Consider the following 25,457-nt stretch of genomic DNA (forward strand, 5'->3'; position numbering starts at 1 on the left):
CGGGACATATTTATTGCTGCGACACGTACGACAGTGATATATGGAGGATAGGGTAAAATTTGTGAGGACGGACCAGCAACACATAAGATAAAAAATAGTAAGGCCCGCCAGGTTTGAAAAGCAAAGGTTTAAAACGGGCACAGATGTTATTTCTCTTTTCTAGACCCTGAAAGAAAGTCTAACAGACAGTAACCTTTCTGGCCAACGCAGTGATGATGACTGTGGCTGACAGTGCCGCGCCGGCAGTCCACGCCGGGAGCATTGATGATTGAAGTCACCAGAGGTGAGAAATTTTGTGCCTGAGTAAGCGTTACAGCACCCTCTACTGATGCGACATAGCGCTGAAATTCGGCGTAGTTAATGGATGGCCAATATAAAAAGTGCAAGCTAAGGTACTATTTCTGCTTCCATCGAGAGCTTCCACCCACACTGATTCTTAAGCAGTCTCCAGGTCTGAGCGACGACAGCAATTTAACGACTTGTCCACAACAATAAGCACTTCACCATCGTAACTTTTTAGAGGTGGAGGTTTCGCGGTCACTACGAAAGACAGCATAATTACCGGTGAAATAATCACCTGACGGTAATTGTGAAGGGAGCTAAGTTTCAGTGAGGGCAATTACGTTGAATGTGGAAAAAGGTATAGAAATAAAAATGGGCGGATGCCAATACCACACATATGTGGGACTCGACGTAAGCGAAGCCTTTAGTGATATTTACATCGTCGTTAATGTCAGGGTCTGAACTGCACAATGGAGTTCACGTAGCACCATTTGAAATGACTTCGCGGGCTTCGGGGCATAACTTGGTTGGGACGAAAGTGTGTGCGGCTTTTTCGTCCAGCCTGTAGCTTCGGGGCGTCGTGCTCACGACGCTCGTCGCCTTTCATTCCCGCCACGCGTCGTTACCTTCAGTCGCGCCTTGAGCCAGCATATCCAGCATTCATTCGTAGTCTGTACTATGCTTCGCTGCGTAGCTAAGAGGTTCCTGTTTTGCGTTACGCTTCTTTCGGGCCTGATAGACGCTGAAGAAACGCTTTCGAGCCATCTTGCTGGCGCGTGTATGCACGATTCTGCGACACGAAGGCGCAGCGGTTGCGGGCAAGGAGTCATGAAGCGGTCCAACTGTTTGCAAAACTAGTCTCGCACTTCGTGTGCAGGCGTTAGTCGAAGATCCCCTATGGTTAGCAGAGCTCCGTCCAGCTACTAAGGCAGTGACCTGGCTGCAGAAGACCGATGCGTGGAAGCTGCCTCGACACAGAGGCCTGGGCTTTGATCGTAGTGGTTTGGCCCATGCACGATGAGCAGCGACGCCGAGAAACTGTGCGGCGTCTGTCAGTGACACGAGCTGCGGTGAAGTCCGGTCACCTCTACAATTAGCTGTCTGAGCAGTGTCTGAGCAGTCTGCGGCATATAATGTCGCAGTAGCGTAACTTCCCGGATGGCTGGAAGATCTAGTGGAGCATGGGTCTGCCATATGCAGTCTTGGTGCCATCCTTGCTGGGGAACAGCTTGGTCATTTGAGTCAGGCAGAACGAGTGCATAGCCAGCTTTTCTGGAAACGAGCGCTTTATGGTTTGCGGCACCAAAGTGTCCTAGGGGGACTAAAACTGAAGATTGCGAAAGTTCGTCTGTTCACCATGAAAGACATGGTGTCTTTCATGGTGACTCTCCAGGCTATCGGCTACGAGGACGTTGCCAGGATCGAACGGGAAAAGCTGATGCGGGCAGCCAAGTTGCCAGAGAGCATGCGGTGAAGGTAGTGGCACTGTCATTATGTTCAGGTCCGGTCCGCCCTGTACGAAGTAATGGATGTATTCGAGCAGCAGGTCGGTTTCCTTGGCGGACCAGGAGACTTCGCTCTCGTCGCACTCGAAAACATGGCAAAACGGCGCGTCCAGCATCGACTCGGCCTTGCCAGAGAAAGGGTCGCTACCACCGAAGCAGCCGCAGCCGGTGCGCTTCCCCTCGTGTATGCCTTGAAACGAGGCTTGGATGAGCGCGGCTGTAGCTCGTCCCCGGGGTCGAAGCTCGCTCGCGGAGCGGCGGGGAAGCGGAGCCTTTGCCACCGCCTGAGGCGTCACTGCTTTCTGCACGAGCCACGGTTTCGCAGCCGGGTACAATAAAGTTATCTTCGAATCACAGCAGGATTGCTGAGATGTTTGCAAAACGAGAGCCGCGTCGCCAACGTAAACGGGTCGCACAGGACCACTGGGACGCCTCCAAAACGAGAGTCGCCTCACCGACGCTAGGGTTGCAGCAGGATCGGTCAGACGTCTCCGAAGCGGTAGTCAAGTCAGAGATGCTGGGGTCACGAAAGGGCCGTTGAGACGTTTCCGAAGTGGGAGTCGCGACAGCGATGCCAGCATCGCGGTAGGGCCACTTAGGCATCTCCAAAGCGGAAGGCGCGTCGGCGAAGCTATGGTCACGGCAGAGCCGCTGTGACGTCTCTAAAACGAAAATTCCGTCAGCACCGCCTAGGTCCCGACAGTGTCGTTGAGCCTACCCATTAACGGCAGTCACAGAAAACACGGCCGTTTCTGGCGCCCCTCTTTCTGGTTCGGCACCCCATGGTCTTGCATGGCGTCTTTATCTAGTGCAGTGCCCTCGCCATCGAGTTCCACGACGCGCGCAGCAGCCGCGGTAGCGAGTGGCTGCATGACAACCATGGTCATTCTCGGCGCCGTCATCTCGGCCTGAGAGGTTCGTCCTTTAAATAAAACCTTACTGCGCTGATCACGCATGCACACTTTTCGGCTTCGTCTATGGGTTTTACAAAGCTGTCAAAGTCGAGAAAGCGCTGAATTTGTCCATTCAGCTTTCGAAATTCAGCCTGTCTTTGTTCGATAATGGCGCACAAATCAACGAGCATACTTGTACTTGATTGTGACGATTTCCAGACATGATCTTTGCTAATTCGAATATGTCGTCCCAGTGGACCCGCGAACTTCGAAGTTGGCCCACGACCTGCGGGTCATCAGAAGCAGGAGGTACGGCGAAACAACTGCCAGGGGTCCGTGTTGGCCGGGGGTCATTTCCGAGTTCCACGCTGGGAAATTGCGTCCAGCACGCAGCAGTGACAGGAACCATTCAAGAATGAGGCCTCCGAATTCTGAAGAAGCTACGACGTGTTGCGGGCCACGCACAAACTTGAAGGTGCTGCGAATGCGAAGAACGTTCATGGCGCCAGTCGCCGAAGCTAGACGGTGGGGATCTCAGCACCAGCCAGTATCACGACAGGGTGCCGCCAAACAATTGAAGATAGCACCCGGCTTCCGAAACGGTGATGGAGGCAACATGCAAAGTAATGGGCTCCAGCCGATTCTTCTCTTCCTCACTTCCTGCTGACGTGCCCTGCCTGCGCGCCTCGGTATTTCTTAACAGATATCGCGCACACTTCAAGACGTTCCAGCCAAGAACGATAGCGGTAGGGTGAAGGCGCAATCCGCTGACAGCCGTGAACACGGGGGTGACTGGCGCAAGGATGAAAGGGCAGTGAAAAAAACAGACCGTATGGAAACAGTGTTCCAGGACTTTGTGTGAATCACACGCGACGACGAAAATTGGGACCTCAAAATACGCCCGTATTCTGCGACGCCAGCGAAAGGGCTGTTTCGTGATCAAGGCTCGAAGTAACGGGGAGACCGACCGATACCTTAGGGGCGTGGAGGGATCGCGCACTCTGAAAGAAGGTGCCGACCAGACCGACCACATTACCCTGAAGGAGGAGGTATGCCCAAGTAACAGCCGCACATTCAGTGGTGGCTTGAGCGAGGATCAGAGTGCCGTGAAGAGCGTGGACCGACTTGGGAACAGTGGTCTTGACCTCAACTCTAAGCGAAATGGAGAAGAAAATTGGGAAGTCGAGTTGTTGTGCCCGAATACCGTGAAACCGGATAGAAAACAGCTTCTTGATCAGGCCGGAACTGACGGCGAGACTAAACCATTCGAAGGGGTCTTCGAAGGGTATCCAAGGGAAGGATTTCCAGCAAGCAAGATCCACGAAGGTATCTTGCTTGCTGGAAGAAAGGCGGTGCCTGGTGCTAAGAACCACTTCGAAGTCAGTGCCACAGACAGCCGTGAATTACAGAGCAGCAGGGATGGAAGTAGAAGGAAGAAGGTAGACGGGAGTGGAGGCAGCGGCCTGAACCCCGACGCTAATGGAAGCGAGAGGAAGCTTGGCAGCGCCAACTGTTGCCCCTGTTGAACCCGAAGTCGCTGAAGGCACCGCTTCCTGTTGAGCATACACAGACGTTAAGATATATAGACGTGCACAGGGTCCCGCATGAGAAGGGGACAATTCTTTTCAGGGCGCCCCCCCCCCCTTCGATCCGGCTCCTGTATTACGCATCGAATTAATTATGTGTAATAAAAAGGCTTTGATCATCAAATTCATTATTTGTAATTAAAATATTTGTGAATTAAAAATTATTGTCTCTAGAAGGCCTTGCTCTCCACTTTCGTCGCTCTGCGCCTTCCTAATATCCTGTCCCGTTTCGCGAGAACTACATGAGTTAGGCGTTTTAGCACCTCGCGATTTTGTTGGCGTTTTTCTTCAGTTAAGACGCTCGTCGTTCGAAGCCTTCATCCGGCATTGAAGCTGTTGATCTGCTTGCCTTGGAGCAATTCCAAAAGATACTGCTCACATGACCGTCAGATGCTGATGGAACTTCTCTATCGCCTTCCCCAGGTTTCGAAACCAAACGAACACAAATGACGAGTGAGACTGGGTTTCCCTTTAATATACCCCCCCCCCCCCCCCCGTGGTAGAAATTTATGCCAAGAAAAGCAAAAGGCAGCATCTTTCGCTAACACGCCGCGAAGGCTCAGTGGCTAAGGCGTTGCGCTGCTGAGCACGAGGTCGCGGGTTCGATTCCCGGCCGCGGCAGCCGCTTTTCTGATGGAGGCAAAAAGCAAAAACGCCCGTGTGCACGAGATTTCGGCGCACGTTAAAGATCCCCAGGTGGTCAAAATTAATCCGGAGCCCTCCACTACGGCGCGCCTCATCGCCTGCGTTGCGTCGGCGCGTTAAACCCTGCAATCAATCAGCATCTTTCGCTAGACTGTACTCAAGCCAGAAAATCGTTTCAAGCCAGTGTACGCAAAAGCTGCGGCGCTGTGCAGTTCAGACCCCGAGGACCAGCGACAGTTGGTGGACCGGGCGCGCAGGACAGCAGCCGCCGAAGGAGCCTTGGACTGAGGGCCTCTCCTGCTTTCGAGCGCGAGCGTCCTTTCACATGTGTGATTTTTTTTAAGACGATAGTCTTTCTTGGGCTACTTAAACCCAGAAATTTTGGTCTGTCTGTATGTCTGTATGTCTGTCCGTCTGTCTGTCTGTGACTCGATTCAGCCACCCGGCCAAAGCAAAACAATGCCTGCGCAATAGTCTTACATAGTCACAGCTAAATCTACCCGTCTATGTCCGGTGTAACGTTCATACTTGTCAACATTGTTGAAGAAGAACAAGACATTACGCAAATATGAGACAACAAATCAATACAGAAGTGATATTTGCAGTGTTACTTTATAAAAAAATCAAACATGCTTGACTTCTGCGAAATTAAATACTTCACCAACTGCAGAAAAAGAATTCACTCCGCCGTCGCCTGCTGTCGCCCGCGCCACTATAGCTTCTGGCGCCATTTTAAGAAATCAACCGGCAAAAGTTAGTCAAGGTTCCACTAGATAGGTTCCACGTTCTGCTTGCAACGCACGTGGAGTATGGAAACGCGGTTCTATAAACGCTGAAGTAGGGCGCCTCGATTAACGCACGTCTTCGCCGTACAGCAGCGTTCGCATCGAGACACCCGGTTTGGAGCAGTGGAACGCGGGAAATTTAAAATGATTTAAGCAAACCTTTGGCGTCCTTACCTTGGGAGGAGCGCGACGCAAGAGGAACAACATCAGAGGTGAGCGGGAAAGCGAAGGGAGGCATTTACTTCGCAAAAGCCGATAAAGACTATCGTCTTTTGACGACATTTGCAACGAAAGGTGCAGATACACGGCCATTTTTTTTTCTCGCTCCCTCCCTCCTCCATGGCGCCAATGCGCTTTTCGCCGTGGTTTTCTTTTAGTTTTCTTTTCCTCTGGTTGCGTGAATGCCCCGCCGCACTCCTCCAAGACTGACATGTCCGCTACCCAGAATCGCCAGCAGTGGTGGTCACCGCGAAAGTTGTCTCAGTAACCGAAGATTTTACGTGCAAGGCTGTTCATCTCAAGTAGAGTTTTTTTTTTTTTTTTTTTTTTTGCATTGGGTCTGTGGAAAACCAAACAAACGTTCCCACGTTGTTCGGCAATTCGTCTTAACGGGAGTTCCCTGTACACATATGGTCCCCTTAACCTTACTAAAAGGTCTGAAGGGATGCATTTTACCATTCTTCGTACACACTGTCGAAGTGCCGAGTTTTTTGGGGAGGATATCCCGCAGAGGTGGGGACAAAACGCTAGTGACAAGACATAATGCGACAAAACGCCACATACATAGCAGTACGCGTCATAACATTTCGGCGGCAAAGCAGCAGGGCGTCAAAACAGCGCATGCGGGACGCCTAAACACGCAGTCACCCTTTCAACGAGTTTAGAAACATGCTTTTTGTAACTTTACCCTTTTATTTTGTCTTTTTTGGGGGGGACTGTGTCCTTGCATTGACATTTTTAGCGTAGACTTCGAAAACAAAACGCACTTGTTCGCACTCGGTATAAAAATCATGGCCTTAGTCGTTGCGAAACGGCAATCGAAACTATGGTATTGTGTTTCTCGACACTTATTCCTTTTTTTTTTTCTGGAATGTGTATCGTTTATTTTTGCCCCGAAATTGGAAATATTTTGTAACCAATGTTCTCACCCCACTCGGTGGTGAGCTTTTCGAGCTTTTGTAGGCTCCAAAAATTGCTCACTGACGTGCGTGTGGACATCCACGAGCACATAAGAATTTAACAGTTTGGTTGTAACCTGCATTGAAGGAATATTTTACCTTTTTATCCCGCCAAACTATAGTGCACGCAAATGTGCGAAGCTTTTCTTCACATTATTTTCCATTTTCCATTGGAGAACAGCTTCGAAATCAGCTTCGAAAACAGAAACGAAAACAAGTTCAGTGAAGCACACCGGAGACATGGCCCTTCACGACGGCCTTGTGCCAAGGAAGACTGTTTGGTGCAGTGTTGAGCACGCGCTCTCAAAATTATTGCTTGGCCCCCCGCAGGTTAAAAACATGAAATAGATCTAAACAGACCTATAGTTTATCTGCCACTTCCCCGCGTATTCACAAGTGCATCCCTATAACTATATATTATCCATGAGACTGGGGTTTTCAGAGCGAAATCTCTGCTACCCTGCATCTTTCAAGGTCATTCATCACGTTGCATTGACCTTCGTCCGCCAGCGCGCAAGCTGCGCCTTTCTTTCTTATCTCTTCGCTTGCTTGGATCTTCGCCACAGCGTTACCACGTGACTAGGCGATGGTGAAAAGGCTGTTGCGCCTGCGCATTATCGCCCAGTGGCGGCCTGGCTGTCTGTGCGCGCGGTTCAACGCAAGCGAACCACTGGACTAGACGAGCCTTTAACGAATGATATATGAAAACACTGCCCTGTCTGAGTTTACAGAAATGAAGACTATAGAGAGCAACACATCATGCATGCGCATGAAATAGCTGCTTCGCGGCTCTTGGTTCCTGATCCTCAATGACGGGTTGGCTGTGCTGTCTGTGCGCTCGTTCAGCGCAAGCGAAACGATGAATCCAATCATCCAGCACTAGATATAGCTAGACAGCAGGATACAAAATCTCAAACGCACACAAAATTTCACGAAACACTGAGGGCATAGTCTTTGCTTTCGCTCGTGACAACTGAATTAGAAGTGTTAAACCCGAGAAAATTTTGTTTACCATAACCATCGTGGTTACCATCAACATCATCTAAATCATCCAGCCTAATCATGCTAAGCATGTCACAGGTCAGCTATGAAGTTCGGCTTGTAAGACACGTTGAAAAAAACGTTGAATTTTCCCTCCCTCTTCTTTCAACGAAACGCTCAGAAAACATACACCGGCTCTTATACGCCAGTGCAGCGAAGCAGCTCGACCATAGCTTTGCGACAATCGTATTGTACTTCCACAGCTTCAGTTTTCAGGAGACGCCATGATTTCCCCATGGAGCGATATTGCTTTTCTCTGTCAAATGCCATCATCGCGGGTGGTGCGCAGCCGAGTTCCGGAAATTGTAGCTGGGGTGGTTCTTGTTTACATATTTGCATATCTTCGAACAGCTTAATGCTGCAGTCCCATCAGCCTACTCTATGTTGTATGCAAGTAGTATAGTTACTTATTAATTGAACACATCCATGCGATGAATCAGGTAGTATGAAAAACCGGGCCATATCCGCAAACGTATAAGCTGTGGAGGGGCGAAGCATGCAGTGTATGTGTATTCTTGGCACCTTTGAGTTTTTGCCCACGGAGATGAAACCATTGTGAGGGTAGAGGTATACAGCTTTGCTGTAAAAGTCTCGTGTCTTTGAAGCACGAAGCGTTCTAGCGCGAGGCGTCGGAAAACGAGTGTCCCGGTGTGTTCTTTCAGTACGCGTTACGTTCCAGCGCGAGGCGTTGGAAAACGCGTGTCCCGGTGTTTTAGCATTGTGACTACATGAGACGACGACGACAGAAGACGCCGACAGCCCGAGCCCCTAAGGGGCCTCGCCCCTAAAACTCGCATAATAATTAACCATTTAACGTGGCATTTATGGATTATGTAGATACAGCTGCAGTACTGAAAGCATTGAGAGATTGGCGAATAACAAATTTCTTTCATAAAGCTCTTGGGGGAGATATGCAAGAGATACACAGGCCAGATATTCATATATCTTGAACTTTTCACAAGAAGAGGGAAAAGCTCTCTGTCAGGAGAATTGTTAGACAAGGAGACACCACCTCACCTAACTTATTTACAGCATGCCTAGAAGATTATTCAGGGAGCTTGATTTGAGGCAGTCAGAGATGCGAGTAAATTGAGTATATTTGAGCCAATTCTTAGATTTTTAGGATGATATTGTCTTGTTCAGTGAATCTGGCGAACACCTGCTATCGGAAACTCTGCTTAGAAAGCTTCGTCGTAGGGCGCAATATGCACAAGAAGAAATCGAAAGTAAGGTTAAACAGATATACATCAATCCTAACCTTCAGCCTGGGTAATGAAATGCCTGAAGGCGTGGATGAATATAACTACCTTGGACAAGTTGTCAGTGCTAATACCAACCACGAGAAAGAAACCCGGTGTAGAATTAATATGTGCTAGAAGGAATTCGCCAAGCGATCTCAAACATTGAATAGTAAGCTACCTCTTCCGTTAAAAACGATAAATAGCCAAGGCGTCCACCGGTGTTCACTTAAAGGGGCCCTGAAAGAGTTTTCGCAGATACATGGGCGTGATTATTTTCAGGTAAAGTATTGTTCTTTAATAGTAATCACCTCCTATATATTATATAGTATTATAGTATTATTATATAGTATTATATAGTATTATAGTAATCACCTCCTTCAAGAATTTTTGTTAAAGCGATGAATATTAGCACAGTAATTGCAAATCAAAACACCCCATTTTCGCCTGCACCGCTTTCGTCCATCTCCTCGCCCCGCGCGAGCGTGACTGCCCATGAATGAATGAATTTATTGTCAAAGGAAAGGAAAGTCCACCAGCAGGCGTAAATTGTCACACCTAGGGGTGGACACCGGAACGCCTGCTGGTGGGGGGGTTGGGGCAGAGGATGACAGATTCGTAGAGAGGAGAGACAGAGGATAGAGGTGACATATTTACAGAAGACAGGGCAGAGAGGGGCATATTGACAACTTACACACACACACACACACACACACACACACACACACACACACACACACACACACACACACGCACACACACACACACACACACACACACACACACACACACACACACACGCACGCACGCACACACACAGAAAAAAAGAGAAAAAGTCCGCACAGTCACTGGGCCAGGGAGTCAAGTGCCAGGCGGAGCCCTGAGGCATCCAGGTAGCCGCCCAGCGCCTCGTGCACGCTGTCCCTCTCCCTGGTGTTGCCCGGCGGCCACAGCAGTTCGTCTAGCGACCGAGCCCTTCCACCCAGGGCGGCCAGCAGTTCCGGCCTCCCTGCCGCATACTCGGGGCACTCGAAGAGCAGGTGCGGCAGGGACTGGACAGGTGCGCGGCAGTGCCGGCAGGCAGGGCTGTCGGCCAGCCCCAGGCGGTGCTTCCGTTCAGCCGTCCACACAACCCCCACGCGCAGGCGCAGGATTGCGCTGCTGCCGGGCCGCCGTGCGGCCCGCACAGGTGGTGGGGCCTCTCCAGCGGCCAGCCTTGGGTCCGGGTGCTGTGCCCGCACGTGCCGCTGTATAAGCAGGCGGGCGTCGTTCGCCGCTGCCAGGCATCCGTGGCCGAGGGGGTCAGCTCGTGGGCCTCGGCGGCCAGCTCGTCCGCCCGCTCGTTGCCCTCGAGCCCGATGTGGCCGGGCATCCACTGCAGCCGCAGCCGGGCACTTCTGCCTGCCAGCCGCTCCGCCTTCTCGCGCACGCCCCGAACCAGAGGGGAGTGCGGGTCGCCCTCCCGGATGCGCAGCAGAGCCACCCGGGAGTTGCACAGCAGGGCGCAGCGCTCGGGTGCAGGCTCCAGCTCCAGCACCAGATCCAGGCCCAGCTGGACTCCCACAAGCTCTGCCGTGGCCGAGGATGCGGCGTAGTGCAGCCGGGCCTGCCGGGTGGCCTCCCCCAGCACGGCGGCCGCTGTAGCCGAGCCCTGCCGCTGCCCCACAGAGCCATCCGAGTAATCCAGGGTGTGGCCCTCCACGTCTTTCCAGACGACGGCCCGGGCCAGCTGCAGCAGCCCGCGGTGGGGCGTGAGCCGGTGGCTGCGCAGGCCCGGAATCTCCAGGTGCAGCTCGGCCGCCAGGTCCGGAGGGCGGCTGGAGGACCCCATGTGTATGGTCATGATAACTCGCTTCTCGGTGACGGCTGCAAGAACATCCGGTTGCGGGCGCGTCTGCTATCGCGATATTCTGCGCTGCACCATCGCTTCGGGGCGGGGACTTCTGACTTTCTGCGTTCCGTTTGCGCCGTTTTATTATTATTATTATTATTATTATTATTATTATTATTATTATTATTATTATTATTATTCTGCTTATGAATAATCCTGCACTCCGCTTACGGCTGAAAAAAGCTGACGGAATGAATAGGGCGGAACGTTTACGCTTCCACATCACGCTGAAAATCACGCAAAAAGAGAACGACCAGTGTCTTCGTATGTTCGCGGTGACGGCATGTTTTGGTACATATAGGAGTCTAAAATATGTGGGCGAATGACTAAAGAACCGCCTCAAAATTTGTTATACCCCTGCCGCACAGGAAATTTGCGATTGAGTCGAGACGGATCGAGCTCAACCCACATGGGGCGCTGCTACACGCCAGTTTCAATCGCGATCGAGCCCGATCCCGCTCGAACTTAATCCTGGTTCACAAAGCGCGATTGAGGTCTCCAAGCGCGATCAGACGAAAGCGGCGATACTCTCGTCCCCGCTGAGTATAATGGCATATAAGGTGACAACTTCAACGGACGCCACAAACTGGATCGAAAAACTTGACTTACGTAAACGTTCGATAACATTTATATATAGTAAGGTATACCTACGACCGCGCAAAGTTACCAGGCGCCGGCCGCGAAATAGGGTACCTCGATGCCAGCGCCGCCGTACCGCGTGTAAATCGAGGCACCCTAGGCGCGAAATACATTTTGGTGCCATCTGGCGTAAGTGAGTGCACCTGGTGCAACTTCTCAATCGGTATTGAAACCTGAAGTATATCAGCGGCGATGGGTCGAGTGTGCTTGGAAAGTCAATCGCGCTTCGCTTCAATCCGGATTGTAAATTCCTGTGTGACAGGGCTATTAGAGTGAGCACGTACTATTGACGTCAAATGAAACGCGAACACGAACATATGAACCAGAACGTGCAAAATTGAAAAATACTGTTCGTAGAGTTAATGGCATGCTCTTGGTATATTTGGAAATCCACTTTTCCCAACTTCGTTTTTGTAACTAAGACCATTTGGGCTTGCATGGAAAGAAATCGCCCTATTTGTGCGTTCAGGTTCATATTTTCGTGGTCGCGTTTCATTTGACGCCGATAGTACATGCGTTCCGAACGGACGTTGGTTTATATATTGCTTAATTGGCCGCTCACTCACGCCAATGTCCAGATCGGTCGTGTTGTGATGACGCCACACCCGCGTACACAGGCAGTAGTGGTATTCCTTAAAGGACACAGGCTTGTCTGAACGACTGTAGAGACACCATGTACCATTTTTCATTCGTCATTTGGTTAGTTCACCTGTTCAGTTTAGGCTTTATTATCGCCTATGGTTTGTTTTTGCAGTCAACTTTAATTTTTCTTCAAAGCTCCATTCCCCGTCTTTTCAATACCCTTTCTTTCCCTTTTAATTCAACCTAACAATTACGCTTGTCCATTTAGTGTGCTCAAAACGCATTCTAGGATCTATTTGACTTAAGGGGCAGAAACTTGGCGCTCTACAGAACACCTAGAAAGAAAATTTGAATTGGCCCAACGAGCCATGGAAAACAAGTATGGTTGTAGTAACGCTTAGGAATAGGAATCGAACGTCTTCTTGGATTAGGGAACAAACTCGGGTGCAAGGAGTAGCTCAAATTGAGAGGAAGGAACAACACGCGCCGGGCATGTAGTGCGGAGAGCTGTCAACGGGCTGAACATCGGGATGATGATGATAATGATAAAGAAAGGAAGGGCGAAAGAGTGCGCGCCATAAGCGCAAACGTGAACACACAATCTTGGTATTGTCTTCAACATAGGGCACGGTGGCGATGTGAGAGGCCGATATTTTTAAGAAGGACAGCGGGCGGTAGCCTATATGGAAGGCGACGTTGGTGAATAAGTTTCCCTTAAACATTAATTCTTATGTAAGCAGTGTCTTTCTCGGACACAACTCGCAGACGCTTGCCTGACAACGTAGTTTAAAGTCACACCTATTTTGATTGAATGCAAACCAGCCCCTTCAGCGTCCCTTCCTCGCAAAAGAACATAAGCAAGTAATTTGTCACTGGTATTCGGCAGAAGCTGTTAGCGGGTGGTGGTGGCCCATAAACTGGCGCATACCCACTCAGGGGGATTGGCCAAGAAGATCTTTTTATTCATTAACAAGAACGTGCTCGCAACCCTCCCTTTAAAAAGATGATGAACACACGCAGCGAGATCTTCGGCCGCTGCGTTTGTGTGTAAAAAAGAGGCCCCGCTCACGCCTGCTTTGGTTAAACGCCTGAGCTGTCAGCGCGGGCCTGCTTGCCTCCGGTGCGCCCCGCCAGGAGAGCGCGAGTCGGCCAGACGTCGCGTCACCCGTCGGCTGAATCATGCGAACGCTATGAGGCCGGAATAGACGGCGACGCGTTGGTCTTGCCGCTGAACGGGACTCGCGTGCAAGCTCCTGGCACCGGCCGCTGCTATCGCCGCGGCGGCTAAAGCTCATCTGCTAGTCGCGCTGGTCGCGCCGGCGTCCTGCCTGAGACTCATGCCTGCCAAATGGCATGACCGCCGTATCGGCGTCGTGTCCCCCTTCCCCCACTGCAACGATCTGTAACACGCTCCTCGTTCCCCCCTCATCAATGACTGCGGCACCTGAACCGAGAACGAAAAAAAAAAAGAAAAAAAGAAACGGTCTTTTTGGCCGTAACGGATGCGAAAACGGAACGTTATTTATTCTTTCGTTTAGAAGCAAAACCGAAAAAAAATGGTTTTGGGTTTGAGTGGAAATTCAAGGTATTTAGGGATTAATTTCAACTTCCATGCAGCGAGAGGGGGGATTGCCGTCGGTTCGCTGGAATAAAATCGCATTTCATCTGGTTAGCGCCGTCTCCTTCGGCAGCCTTGCTGCCTGCTTACGTACTCTCCCCGTTTATCTCGATGGTCAGATGGTCAGTGCTGAGCTCCTCCAGTGATCGCCACGGTTTTGCGGCCTTTTATTTATTTATTTATTTATTTATTTATTCACATACCTACAATAATAAAGAAAAATGCCATGTTTGGCGTGATTGCAGCGCCATACAGAATTAGCGGCAAAATAAGCAGATTGCAGAGGCACACTCAGTGGAAACAGCTACAAGTCATGTTGTGCTCGTACGCCACTGCTGGCAGAGCGCAGCGGAAAACATTTCATGAGGGGCGAAAGGAACAGTGTCGGGAAGGACATTTCACTGTTTAATCATTCAGAAAAAAGACGCTTGGAATACGGATGTGCGCCAAGAATATTCACCAATTTTCTTCAGCGCAAACGCGAACCGTTATGGACCGTTACGAACCATTATTTTTAGCGTTCAAGAGCTGAACCGTAACGGAAAATTTATTTATGGAACGAAGCAGAAACCGGAATGGAAAACACTTCGTTCCGAAACTCTGAAAAATTGAAACTAAAAATAATTGCAGCAGAGACTCCCCAGGCGGGAATTGTCGCGTAAATGCTTAAGCCGCTGTGCTAAGCACCGAGCCCTCGTATCGGCTTCGCCATTATAGACAAATTATTTTCTGGGAATACAACTTTAGCGGCAATAAAACAGGTCTTACATGAAAATATACGTGCAACAGGCCCTTTTAAATGCATCCATAAAGCAAGGCCAAAACGGGGGCTAGTTGGTTATACATCTTCTTGAACCGCGCTGTTTTAAAACTTAGACAAGCCTCATTTATCCACATATAGAAATGAACACCGAACACCATTAAAGCTGGCTTCATTTCTGGATCCAAACTCATTGCTGTAAGTTATTTTTATGAACAATATAAAAAGTACGATATCAAAGTATGATGGCCCAATGGCTTTTATAAAACACCTTCATGAGACCCTATGTCTATTTTGATGATTGATTGATTGATTGATTGATTGATTGATTGATTGATTGATTGATTGATTGATTGATTGAGTGATTGATTGATTGATTGATTGATTGATTCATTGATTGATTGATTCATTGATTTTGTGGTTTAACGCGTCGACGCTACAATGGCGATGATGCGCGCCGTAGTGGAGCGCTCCGGATTAGTTATGACCACCTGGGGATCTCTAATGTACTTCGAAATCTCGAACACACGAGACCCGCCGCGGTGGCTCACTAGCTAAGGCGTTGTGCTGCTGAGCACGAGGACGCGGGTTCGATTCCCGGCCATGGCGGCCGCTTTTCTGATGGAGGCGAAAAGCCGAAACGCCCGTGTGTACAAGATTTCGGCGCACGTTAAAGATCCCCAGGGGGTTCAGATTAATCCGGAGCCCTCCACTACGACGCGCCTCATCGCCTGCGTAGCGTCGGCGCGTTAAACCTTGGAATGAATCAATTAATCGAACCCACGGGCGTTTTCGCTTTTCGCCTCCATCAGAAAAGCGGCCGCCGCGACCGGGAATCGAAACCACGCCCTAAGACCCCATGTGTCCCTAAAGCGCTCTATACACCGAGCCTTTTTTATAGTCGACTTCACTACTACACTCAAATGCATAGCTCGTAAGACATCTTTACGTGAAATAGAGGGAGTCTGATACTTAGAGTTACTGTATACAGGATGTTTCAGGGAAGCCTTCAGGTATTTTAAAAAAATAGGCTTTAGGAGGTAAAATAGTTTTTCTTGCACGAAGCCGTGGCGGACGCAATAAAACGAGTACCAATTGGTATTTACGGGAACAATTAATAAGCCCTTGTTAATTAACTTTTTAATTACAGACAAACCTCGTTATAGTGAACACTGATATAGCGAATTATCGGATATAGCGAACTAAATATGAACTTTGGTTGTCTACGCTTTTTCAGTAACACTTTTTCTTTTTATAACGAAACCGAAACCGCAAGAGCCGCGCGATATCGGTTGTAACAAAGAAATATTTGGTTCGCGCGTGGCTCGAAACTCAAAATGCCTTAAGAAGCCAAATAAAAAAAATTAGTAGATAAAATTTTGTAAAACTAAAAAAAAAGTAGAAAAGGCCCTTTTGTGCGTGGACATTGTGGAAAAGTTCATCGTGCAATGCTGTGAAAAGCCGCCATACAAGGATCACATCTTTCGTCAAATAAACAAGAAAGCAGGCCTCTTTTGTCACAAGAACTTTGCCCCGCTGTAATTTCATGCTGTCATGTTCAGGTACATTTTAGTCTGAAATGCCACATGGAGACAGCTAAGGATTACCTCGTTTTTAGCGTGTTCGAATCCCAGAATAGTTCGCTTTAGTATCTAATGTTGTTGTACGAGCCAGATGGCCGATTTGTGAGAGCCCACTTTGCCTCTACTGCTACAACGAATATCGGATATAACGAACTAATTTACTGCCCCTATACTACTTCGTTATAACGAGGTTCGGCTGTATTGCAGTTACGCGTGTGATTGTAATGTGAAAATTGTAGAGTATCATTAGTCAAACCGATATCCACCATTATATATGCGAAAATCTAATTGCCCGCCCAACTATAGGCTCAGCACTGCAGTCCTCCGAACGCGCGCTTCTGGAGATCGGCGGTTGCAAAGCACCGGAAAACCATACCCCCATGTTGACCTCACACGTCAAGCGTACATCAATCACATCAAACTTTATGAAGCGCTATGAATGAGACCTTTTAAAATCGGCTACACTGATATTCACAAATTTTGTGCTGGTGTTACATTTTTAGGGAAATATAAGAGGCTTTACCTGAAAATATAGGGGACGTAGGGCCTTCTATTAAGTGCCTACATAAAAACCCATTTATCCCCATGTGGCTCAGTGGCTAGGGCGTTTTGCTGCTGAGCATGAGGTCGCGGGTTCGATTCCTGGCCACGGCGGCCACTTTTCTGATGGAGGCGAAAAGCAAAAACGCCCGTGTGTTCGAGATTTCGGCGCACGTTAAAGATTCCCAGTAGGTCAAAAGTAATCCGGAGACATCCACTGTGGCGCGCACCATCGCCTGCATTGCGTCGGCACGTTAAACCCTACAATCAATCATTTATCTCCATCGAGCGCTATACACCGAGCCTCTGAAGAGCAGTCTTCACTACTATACACAATACAGGGTGTTGTTGGCTAGTTGGTACTGCATTTCAACAGAAGAAAGAACTCGCATCAAAGGCAAGACCACTGCAAAGGGGACAGGACGGGCGCAGACGGTCTTGCAGTGGTCTTGTCTTTGATGCGAGTTTTTTTCTTCTCTTGAAATACTGTATACACAAGTCCATCACTGGAAAGATATTTTTAGAGGAAATATCAGAAGTCCGATATCAAAGTATGATTACCCAGGGATTTTACAAAACGCTAAAGAACGAGTTTCTTCAAATTGGGCTTCACTACAGTACGCAGATGCATTGCTGGAAAGACGTTTTTAGGTCAATACGTATAAGGAGTTAGATAACGAGATGCAATAGAGAGATAGAAATGCCTAAGTATTTAAAACTGCCCTCCACGCGGTAAATGCTTTTTTTTTTTTTTCGATAAGTCTTTCGCAATCATCTCGTTGCTTTAAAGGGACGGACAGCCGATTTTTGTCACGTATATGTTCTCTAGCTCATATGAAAGCCAGCGTTTTATATAGCCCGATAACCACAAGCAATTTCTAAACAAACTGGCGGAAATAATTTTAATTTGGCAGCAAACTTCCTGAAAACGGAAGGGTGGCGGTTCGTAGTGTCGAAACTTGGCACTGCAATATGTGTCCCTGTCACGTGACCTGCAAACCTAGCAGCTACTGTAACTGCCTAAATGTTTATTTACGTATTGGAAACCTTTTAACACATGTATTTGTAAAAACTTAAATTGTATATGTATTTTTTAGCATTATTTTGAAACTTTTTTAGACACGCGGCCCGCCGCCGCTGGGTTGCTCTCAGTGTGGCTAACTGAGCCTCCATGCCCAGAATCAACGGCAGCGTTCCGTAAACAGACCAAGTGAAGGAGCTTTGACGATTCCGCCTGGGGCAGAGGCGTTTGTTCTGCCAAAATATTTGATTTCAGTTTCCAAATACCCCAACGGCAGCTTTAAAAAAAAAAAAAAAAAAAAAAACACGTCGCGCCCGGGGAGAATCGGACTTCCCGACTCCACAACGTGAAGCCAGATTCTACCTATCGTCTATCCCAACAGATGGCGCATTCGTGCAAAATAGACTTTTGTATTAAAAAAAACACATAAAGGAACAGGAAAGCCTGCGATTCAAACTTTTTTAGCTGGGGACAAGTTTTTAAATATTGTTTTTTATTTCGCATACAGACAAAAGTATGTTGCCTAGCTACTCTATGTCATGGTTGCCAGCATTAGTTTTGGGAGGGACACATACGGCTCGTAGATAAAAAAATTCGATTTAAAAAGTTCTAGGGCGTTATCAGCAAAACCGTTTCTCGTCAAGGTGCTTTAAGTGATGCCCTTTCATTTGGCATAGAGAATATATACTCGACAAAAATCGGTTGTCTGTCCCTTTAAAATCGCAAACTTGTCCGATGTACGCGCCGTGAGAACTGACCACGGGGCATTCCACCTTTTTATTTATTCAGATTACTACATCCACCCAGAAGGCATTGTTGGAGGAGATACATAGAAGAATGTGTATAGTCCAAAGATGGAAGCACCGATCTCGCACTAAGGCAAAAAATATACAATCATAAAAAATATACAAAGACATTTCTTAAATGATTGCAGTCAAGATCATTGCACAACACCACAGGACAAGGAAGACAAAAGAAAAAGAAAGAAAAGGAAAAATAAAAGAACAAAGAAAACAAGCGGACATCATATAAAACCAGTCACAGGGGTCATAAAAATATTGCAACAAGCAGCAATGCTTATTGCAATGTTCTGCAAAAAAAAAAAAAAAAAGAACAGGGACAAGTTCGCAGCAATGAAAGTAATACTGTTTTCCATGTCACCACGCAGATACGCTTTAGAGCGGTATCAAATGCAACACCAAATGCACACACGACGTTGTCCAGTAGCCTATTGTAATCGCCAATTGCGCGCGGAAAAAAATACTACTTAAAGAGCGAGGTGCGGCAGTGAATTTCCCTGATCTTTTTCCTTTGTCTCTCCTTTTTGATACGTAAGCAGGTGGTTTTAAGTAAGTGGGGCGGTTAATACTGGTTTTGTCTTTAGCTACTTGATTGAGGAATAACAGGCGACACTGTGCGGCGAGTTTGTGAACACTCATATGACAGTTCTTTTTTTTTTTTTTGGGGGGGGGGGGGGGGAGGGGACACTGAAATTTTGGCAGAACAAACCAGTGACAAAGCGGGCAGCACGGTTTTAGATCGTTTCTGGTTTGTTAGTGAGCACCTTCCTGTCCGAATCCCATGTAGTGGCAGCATATTCTAGTATGCACGGGGCGCACATTAGTTATGTACAGTCTCCTTTACTTCCTGTGGCGCATACTTGAAATTTATCCTAACAAAATTAAGTACACGGCCAGCCTTTATGGCCATGACTTCAGTGTGTTTGCTCCAGGTCAGGTTGCATGAGGGCCCAGGTCGGAAAACACAATGCTCTCCGACTTTATATAGTAAGTAGCTTAATTATGTGACCGTTCTCGGCTGAAAAGCATGCAGTTGCATTTTGAGACGTTTAATTGCATGCCCCATTTATCGCACTAGTTAAAATGCTGTTTAGGTCCAACTGTAATTTAGCAGCGTCATTTCTATTGTTAATGTTCCTGTACTATACACAGTCCACAGCGTATAGCCGTAATTTAGATTAAATGCTTTAAGACCCGTGCACGACCTTTGCATTTCTTTCAGTGACACTTTCCAAGTGTGCCATCTTTCCCAAAAGAATTATGAGATGCTGCTAGTAGGCCCATTTAAAGTGCAAGCCCTCACGTATACGCAGGGCAGCAATTTCTTAGCCTGCTGGCTCCTGACTAGACAGAGTCGAAGGTCAAAGCCAATGTTTCATAACGGCGGCAAGCGGCGCTATCTCTTTGCTGTTCCAATACAGCGTTTATTTGATTGATTAGATGATCGATTATTAAGTTTAACGTGCCCACGCTACACAGGCGATGAGGTGCGCCGGAGGGCTCCGGATTAGTTTTGACCACGTGGGGATCTTTAACGAAAAGAGCGTTATTTTGTCGTGATTAATCACAATGGGGAACACGTGTGAGGTGGTTACCAGGATAATACTGAAAAAGAAAGGCACCAGATGGCTTTGACCACGCTTTTTAACAGCGCATGCAGGGCCGAACCATTTCATCACGAACCGTTAACCGATATTAAAGATAAAGCTTTTTTAGTGGGAATGGCATCCTGTCAAAAAACTTAACCATCCTTTTCTAAAGAACGTTGAGACAAGCGTGATAGCTTCGTCCAATCGATCGTCAAACGTTCAGACCCAAATCGCAAACGAAGAACCAACCCATGCGACGATTTTTCGCGCAACAAGTAAACGCAGCTACGAACGATCGAAGTGTATACCGATACGTGGCTTATGACATAAAGGTATACTATTGTCGTCGCAAGTTAAAGATCTCAAGGTGGTCAAAATTAATCCGGAGCCCTTCACTACGGCGCGCCTCATCGCCGACGCTACACATAGCGTCGGCGCGTTAAACCTTGTAATCAATCAAATGTATACTATTGCACTCCTTCATGATCGATGCGTACAGTGTCTTATTAGAACCGTTCCTTTTTCGCGATGTTCAAGGGACCATTTACGCGCAATGAAAGCGCGGTTTCACGCACGCGCCGTGGGCCTAGAGATCTTATCGGAGGTTTTAGGTCGACTAAGCTGTCTATGGGGAAATGCATTATTTTTTTGACAGGACGCCATCGGTCCTGGAAGTCTATTTTATGATTATTACAGTGAAGCCGGTTAAAATTTTTGCCACCATTCTTTGTGTACATCCGGGACAAATTAACTTCATGGCGGGGCATCATTTCATTGACATAATACCCGAAAAGGGTGTCACTTGCTGTGGTGACGTCACTGCGATCATAATGCAGAGCAGTGAAGTAGCAGTAGCTGCGATACTAACGAATCCTGGGGCCGAACAGGGGCTTTAAATGAGTACGCGTAACGCTAACCTCACCGACGGGGAACATCTTAATTGCAACATGAAGCTTCAATCGCGTCGCAAATTGGACTGCGTCTAAAAGCGCTAATTTCATTGAAGGGCGTTGTAGTCATTTGATTGATTGTGGGGTTTAACGCGTCGAAGCCACACCTGGGCTATGAGGCGCGCCGTATAGTGGAGGGCTCCGGATTAATTTTGACCACCTGGAGATCTTTTGCGTGCGTCGAAATCTCGACACGCGGGCGCTCTCGCTTTTATCCTCCACCAGAAAAGCATTCGCTGCGGCCGGGATCAAACCCGCATCCTTGGGCTCAGCAGCGCAACGCCTTAGCCACTGAGCCACCACGGCGGTAAGGGCCTTGTAGTGGTTTCGTCGTGCTGTCTTTACGTTCCCTACATAACACAACGCTTATCACAAAGCTGGCATGAATGCATTTCAGTGCATTCGCAAAGACCACCAAAGTTACCGTTGTCTTAAGCGTTCTCACGACACACGCATTACGTAATAAGCAGCTAAGCTGCAGCTTGGAGAGTGCCTGGCTTGTCTTTAAGTTTTGTTTACCCAGTGGGTCTTGTAGGCGGAATAGGACGTAAAGGACGAATGTACGGCTTTTACTACCGTGCCACGGCGTCACGACCCTTGTGGCCTTACGTGACAAAGCTGCGTCTCTTGTTAGCCTGGGGATGGTCGGCCGGGCTTACTGACGCCTTTGCACAAAGCTTGTTTTCGCAAAGAGCTTGCTACACACTGTCTCTATGACTGTCTGTGGCTAGTTGCAAGCAAATCCCAGTCGGGAATTTCTATCGGCTTGTACGGATTATTGCCGACAAGCGTGCTTCAATGCAGGGTATGTGTCCATGTGTCCGTAGTGCAGCACACCATGGTGCGCTAAGAAAAGAAAACGCTTGAAGACAAGCGTGCACTTGCCGCCGTGAGGGCAGTTTTAGTCATCGGCACCCAGTGTCCCCATTACGAAGAACTAGTGCAAGGTCGGGTGAGCAAGCACAGTCGTGAATCGGCTGGGGAAAACCGCCGGATGGAGCGGAACAAAGACGAAGCCAGCAGACCGCTCGGCCGGCAGGCACGCACGCGTGGCGCCAGACACGGGGCATGTGTCGTCGTCATTACCGCTTCTCGGAACTGCCCCCGGCCGGGACCGCTGTCGTCGGACGCTTATGGTCACTAGATCCAACAGGTCATTAGATCCAACGAGTCAGGAGATCCACTAGGTCACGTGATGCCCGAGTCAGAAGATCCAACGGGTCAAGAGATCCAACCGTGTCACTAGATCCAACGCGTCAATAGATCCAACGCGTCACTAGATCCAACCGAGTCACTAGATCCAACGCGTCAATAGATCCAAAGCGTCACTAGATCCAACCGAGTCACTAGATCCAACGAGACTTTACATCCAACGAGAAAACCTGCACTGCCCGTCTTTCTTGGGGTTCAAATCAATACAACATGATAGCGGAGCCATCTTTAATACACAATTACTGTAGAAATCGTTTCGAAGAAATTGAGTGCCCTTATAATTATTAAAAATGAACATGAAAAAATCTAATTCATTGCAACTCCACTATGTAGCCGTGCGGTACCTAACTGTGCGTGTAATGGTAGGTTTATGCACCGAAAAGGCCTTCTAAAAATGCCGCCAAAACAAGGGTGTTATTCTATTTTCTTTTTTTGTTGTTGTTGTTTTTGTTGTTGTATAGCAAATTTTGGATTCTGGATCCCGATGGGCGTTCTCCCCAAGGGTCAGCGACTTGTCCCTCCCCGAATTTCTCTCGGGAAGTGAAACACAGGTTTTCTTTTTTTTTCTCTTTGCGGCCCGTTCCCTCTGGGAAAGTTCAGCAAAGAATGCAACCCAGAGTGGGCATGTAGGGTGGCGTGTGTTGATAACTTCCCACTTCACGGCCTCAATAAAATGTTTTTTACTCACTTACACTCAACTATCGACAGGAGTTCACAACACTAGACAGAAAAGTGAGGCGGGGACGTAGCGTAATAAAGTTCTTGGAAGACGGGCTAGAACGAAGAACGCGGGCCCCCCTTTTCTGTGTTTTCGGCCGGCTGCTTAGGGAGCGGCTATAATCTGCACGTTTTCTTTTTTTTTTTTCTCTTTGGACTCCTCGTGGTGGGTTCCTAGGTGCATACAATAATGGCTTTCTAAGAAAAGGGGCGAAGACGCTTGAGCTTGAGACTGACCATGCTCCAGCACATGGCTGCCAGTGAGGGGGTTACGAAAATGAAAAAAAAAGGGGGGGGGGGGGCGCTTCGAACACGCCAGATTAGTCACGAGAACGTTCGCCTGCTACCGTAACATTCATGTGAAAGGTGCGGGTGACGGGTCAGTGCGGGAGCGGCAGCAGGACCAGGATATTTTGTGCACGAGTTCTCCGAAAGCCAAAATTTCTTGGGGGTGTGCCTTACTGCCATTTTTACTTCGCCGTGGCGGCCGGTAAAGGGACCGGTACTGGAAAAAGGTCCATTGCGGGAATCACGTAATTTGTGAGAACAACACGTACAAATTAGTTACAATTACACTTTCTCACCCAGCAACCATTATGCAAGATGTACGAAAGATAATGAGTGATGCCTTATCACCACTTACGTCTAAAAACACACCGCAAATTTTGTTATACCGTTCCTGTGACGAACTTCCCTAAGTGACAAAATGTCCTATGACGAATGATCCTATGTGACCAAACGGCCTATTACGAACCGGCCTATGACGAAACGACGAAAATACTTCCCCGCGAGTGGACGAATATTTCAGTATTTTTGTGTAGGGTGGGCAGCCCAATCTACTTCGCCGAACGGGTTTGTTCCCATGTCGTCAATCCGGATGATTTCCCCTCTTTTACCATCTTTCACAAATGTAAATAAGCATACGTAAATCTCGTTATTTTACTTCAAACTTCGTCTTCCTGGCCCTCATTTACTTTGGCAACGAGTTTGGCGCGCAAAGTCACCCCAACCTCCAGTTGGCGTGCAAGACGGAAGATCAACGAACAATCACTCATTTATAATTGATTCACCCCCAGCTTTCCTGCTCAAAAATATAACTGGGCAGGAGCTTAGTTAATCCGCAAGAGAAAAGTGATATTTCGCCCTGAACAAGAAGTGCACTTGGATATGAAACTCCGAATAGTTTGCGTGTCATTAAATATCAAAAATTACTGTTCAGACACCTATAAGGGATATTTTAATGGCCATGAAGCCTGGTAGAACAAAGTTATAAACTTGAAACTGCGCAAAAAGCAAGCTTTTGTCCCCAATATAGGCTGCGCAAAAATTCATTGCACTGCGCTCAATAACTTCATAGTAATCACATCTGGAAGAACTGCGGTAAGCCGGAGAGCGTCACCTGGTCTTGCTTTATTCAACCATTTGTTATACCCAATTTTTTCCCGAGTAGGTGGCAATAAAGTTATTTATTTTACAGCGCAGCTCGAAGTCGCTCGCTCGTGTGCATTTCTACTTTACCGTGCTATGTCAGCAGGATCGTTCAGCAGAATACGCTTTGCGACAAAGCCCCAACTTTTCAGGAAGCTGCTTTAGCGTAGACATCCCGGGAAAAACTATAGTGCGGCTTGACAGGTATTTTATTACTGATTCATTTACTTGTCGTAATTAGGTGATCCACAGTGAAATGGTTGAAGTCGAGGAATTGTCGTTTGTTGTAAACATTTGGACATGTACGGGATAAAAATGGTTGCAGAAAATGGCTGTAACTTTTGTTTTGCTGAAGAGACCCCGAAACGGGATCCGGACAGTTTATCGAACGCCGTTTTATCGAGCGCCATTTTATCGAACCCAGAAACATAAAACTAACTCTGACTACTCGCGGGGAGTTTTATAGACTATATCACTGGTAATTACCAGGCGCAGTTTTAATACAAAGAACATGAAGCAGCTGCTCCTAGGACATTCCATTAGCGTCTCGAAAACAACGTAAAACAGGCAGCGTCATGTTCACCTGTTGGAATAAAACTGCAGCAGTTTCAGATTTGATTACTACATTGAACTGAAAAATAGCTTAAGTCGAAAATAATAGTGTCGTGTTCCTTGCGCTCGTTCGGACTACGTCCGGTCAATGCGCTCGCAAACAAGATTGAACCGACTCTCGATAATTAAAAGTGGCTTAATTAGAATTTTCGGTTAACTTGAAGTGATGTTCTGGTCCCGGCAAATATACGTGCAATTAGGTGAAAAAATTACCCGATAATTTGAAGCCAAAACCAAGCAAGTCGGTTAATTGGGAGACATTTTGAGTAAAAAACATACAGGGGGCCGTCATTTCTCGATGAAATTCGATTTTTTTCGGCGCCAAAACAGCACCGTGAACTGTGTTATGTCGGCGCCATCGC

At 47.9% G+C, this 25,457-nt stretch overlaps 1 protein-coding gene across 1 annotated transcript in view; it reads left to right on the top strand.

The window, feature by feature from the left end:
• Nucleotides 1-214: 214 nt before the first annotated feature.
• The window catches only part of Atx-1 (Ataxin 1), a 145,528-nt gene continuing 120,285 nt past the window's right edge, over nt 215-25,457 (top strand). The window contains exon 1 of the mRNA XM_077687041.1: nt 215-283. Within this exon, the coding sequence (XP_077543167.1) occupies nt 265-283 (19 nt within the window). The 5' untranslated portion in view covers nt 215-264. The remainder of the gene's footprint in view (nt 284-25,457) is intronic.

This window comes from Haemaphysalis longicornis, unplaced genomic scaffold, assembly GCF_048455015.1.
Source record: "Haemaphysalis longicornis isolate Haplotype H1 unplaced genomic scaffold, Haemaphysalis longicornis Haplotype H1 scaffold_1, whole genome shotgun sequence".
NCBI lineage: Eukaryota > Metazoa > Arthropoda > Arachnida > Ixodida > Ixodidae > Haemaphysalis > Haemaphysalis longicornis.